At 39.6% G+C, this 1,512-nt stretch overlaps 1 protein-coding gene across 1 annotated transcript; it reads left to right on the forward strand.

The window, feature by feature from the left end:
• Window positions 1-287: 287 nt before the first annotated feature.
• LOC116900570 (olfactory receptor 4F15-like) lies at window positions 288-1,226 on the forward strand. Its single transcript, XM_032902293.1, has one exon. It carries the CDS (start codon window positions 288-290, stop codon window positions 1,224-1,226), a length of 939 nt encoding a protein of 312 aa, XP_032758184.1.
• The last annotated feature ends 286 nt before the right edge of the window (window positions 1,227-1,512 follow it).

Below are 1,512 nucleotides of genomic sequence, written 5' to 3' on the forward strand. Positions count from 1 at the left end.
ATCCATAAAGATTTCCTAATCTGCATTTGGATAAAGTTAGGGAATAGAGGAGATGATATGCAGTGGTTCATGCCATTGAGTAACTGACAGACTCCTGTGAATAAAGTTAGAAGTTATGTTGAGGTGTATTGGCTCTATGTAGGAATATGTTTTGTTTATATTTTGAAACTGATTCAGCTACTAACTTCAGACAATGCTTGTGTGTGTGTGTGTGTGTGTGTGTGTGTGTGTTTTAAATTCTCTGCCTTTTAAAGGTTTTGTTGGATACAACTCTCTTTTCCACAGCAATGGATAAAGCCAATCACTCTGTTGTGTCTGAGTTTGTGTTCCTGGGACTCTCCAATAAATGGGGAATCCAGTTGATTCTCTTCCTCTTTTCTTCTATGTTCTACATGGCAAGTCTGATGGGAAACCTCCTCATTGTGTTCTCTGTGACTGCTGACTCCAACCTGCATTCCCCCATGTACTTCCTGCTGGCCAATCTCTCATTCCTTGATCTTGGAGTTTGCTCTATTGCAGCACCCAAGATGATTTATGACCTTTTTAGAAAGCACAAAGTCATCTCATTTGGAGGTTGTATAACTCAGATATTCTTTATACATGCTATTGGGGGCACAGAAATGGTGCTTCTCATAGCCATGGCCTTTGACAGGTATGTAGCCATATGTAAACCTCTTCACTACTTGACCATCATGAGACCGCAAATATGCATTTTAATTTTGGCAGTATCCTGGATCCTTGGACTTATTCACTCAGTGGCCCAACTAGCTTTTGTTGTAGACTTGCCTTTCTGTGGACCTAATATATTGGACAGCTTTTACTGTGATCTCCCTCAGCTTATTAAACTTGCTTGCACAGAGACCAATAAATTGGTGTTCATGGTCACAGCCAACAGTGGCCTTATCTCTGTGGGCTCCTTCTTCATACTCATCATTTCTTATATCTTCATTTTGGTGACTGTTAGGAAACACTCTTCAGGTGGCATATCCAAGGCCCTCTCTACTTTGTCAGCTCATGTGACTGTAGTGGTTTTGTTCTTTGGACCATTAATCTTCTTTTACACCTGGCCCTTCCCTTCATCACACTTAGACAAATTTCTTGCCATTTTTGATGCAGTCCTCACCCCTTTTCTGAATCCAGTCATCTACACATTCAGGAACAAGGAGATGAAGGCAGCAATGAGGAAACTCTGCTCCCAGGTTGTGAAATACAGGAAGGCATCCTAAATGCTTTATTAAAAACATCAAAGGCAATTCAACACTCAGTTACAATGGAAACATTTATATTACATCATGGTGACAGTTCAGCTCTCTATTAAAAAGTTTATGTTCCAGGATACATTTAGGAGTTTACTAAGTTATTGTGTCCAGTACCTTAATCAACACAGATAAGGGGATTTAGAACTGGAGTCTTTATGCCTCAGACTCTGTGCCATATGCTTCATATGAAGTATTTAATAGGCTGGGTAATTCTGCACAGTATTTTACCTTGATGATTTTCTTTTTTTTTTTT

Source organism: Rattus rattus, chromosome 5 (genome assembly GCF_011064425.1).
Source record: "Rattus rattus isolate New Zealand chromosome 5, Rrattus_CSIRO_v1, whole genome shotgun sequence".
In the NCBI taxonomy this organism is placed as follows: Eukaryota; Metazoa; Chordata; class Mammalia; order Rodentia; family Muridae; genus Rattus; species Rattus rattus.

Coding starts and splice junctions, on each gene's coding strand:
- LOC116900570 (XM_032902293.1), top strand. CDS start 288: ATGGATAAAGCCAATCACTCTGTTGTGTCTGAGTTTGTGTTCCTGGGA.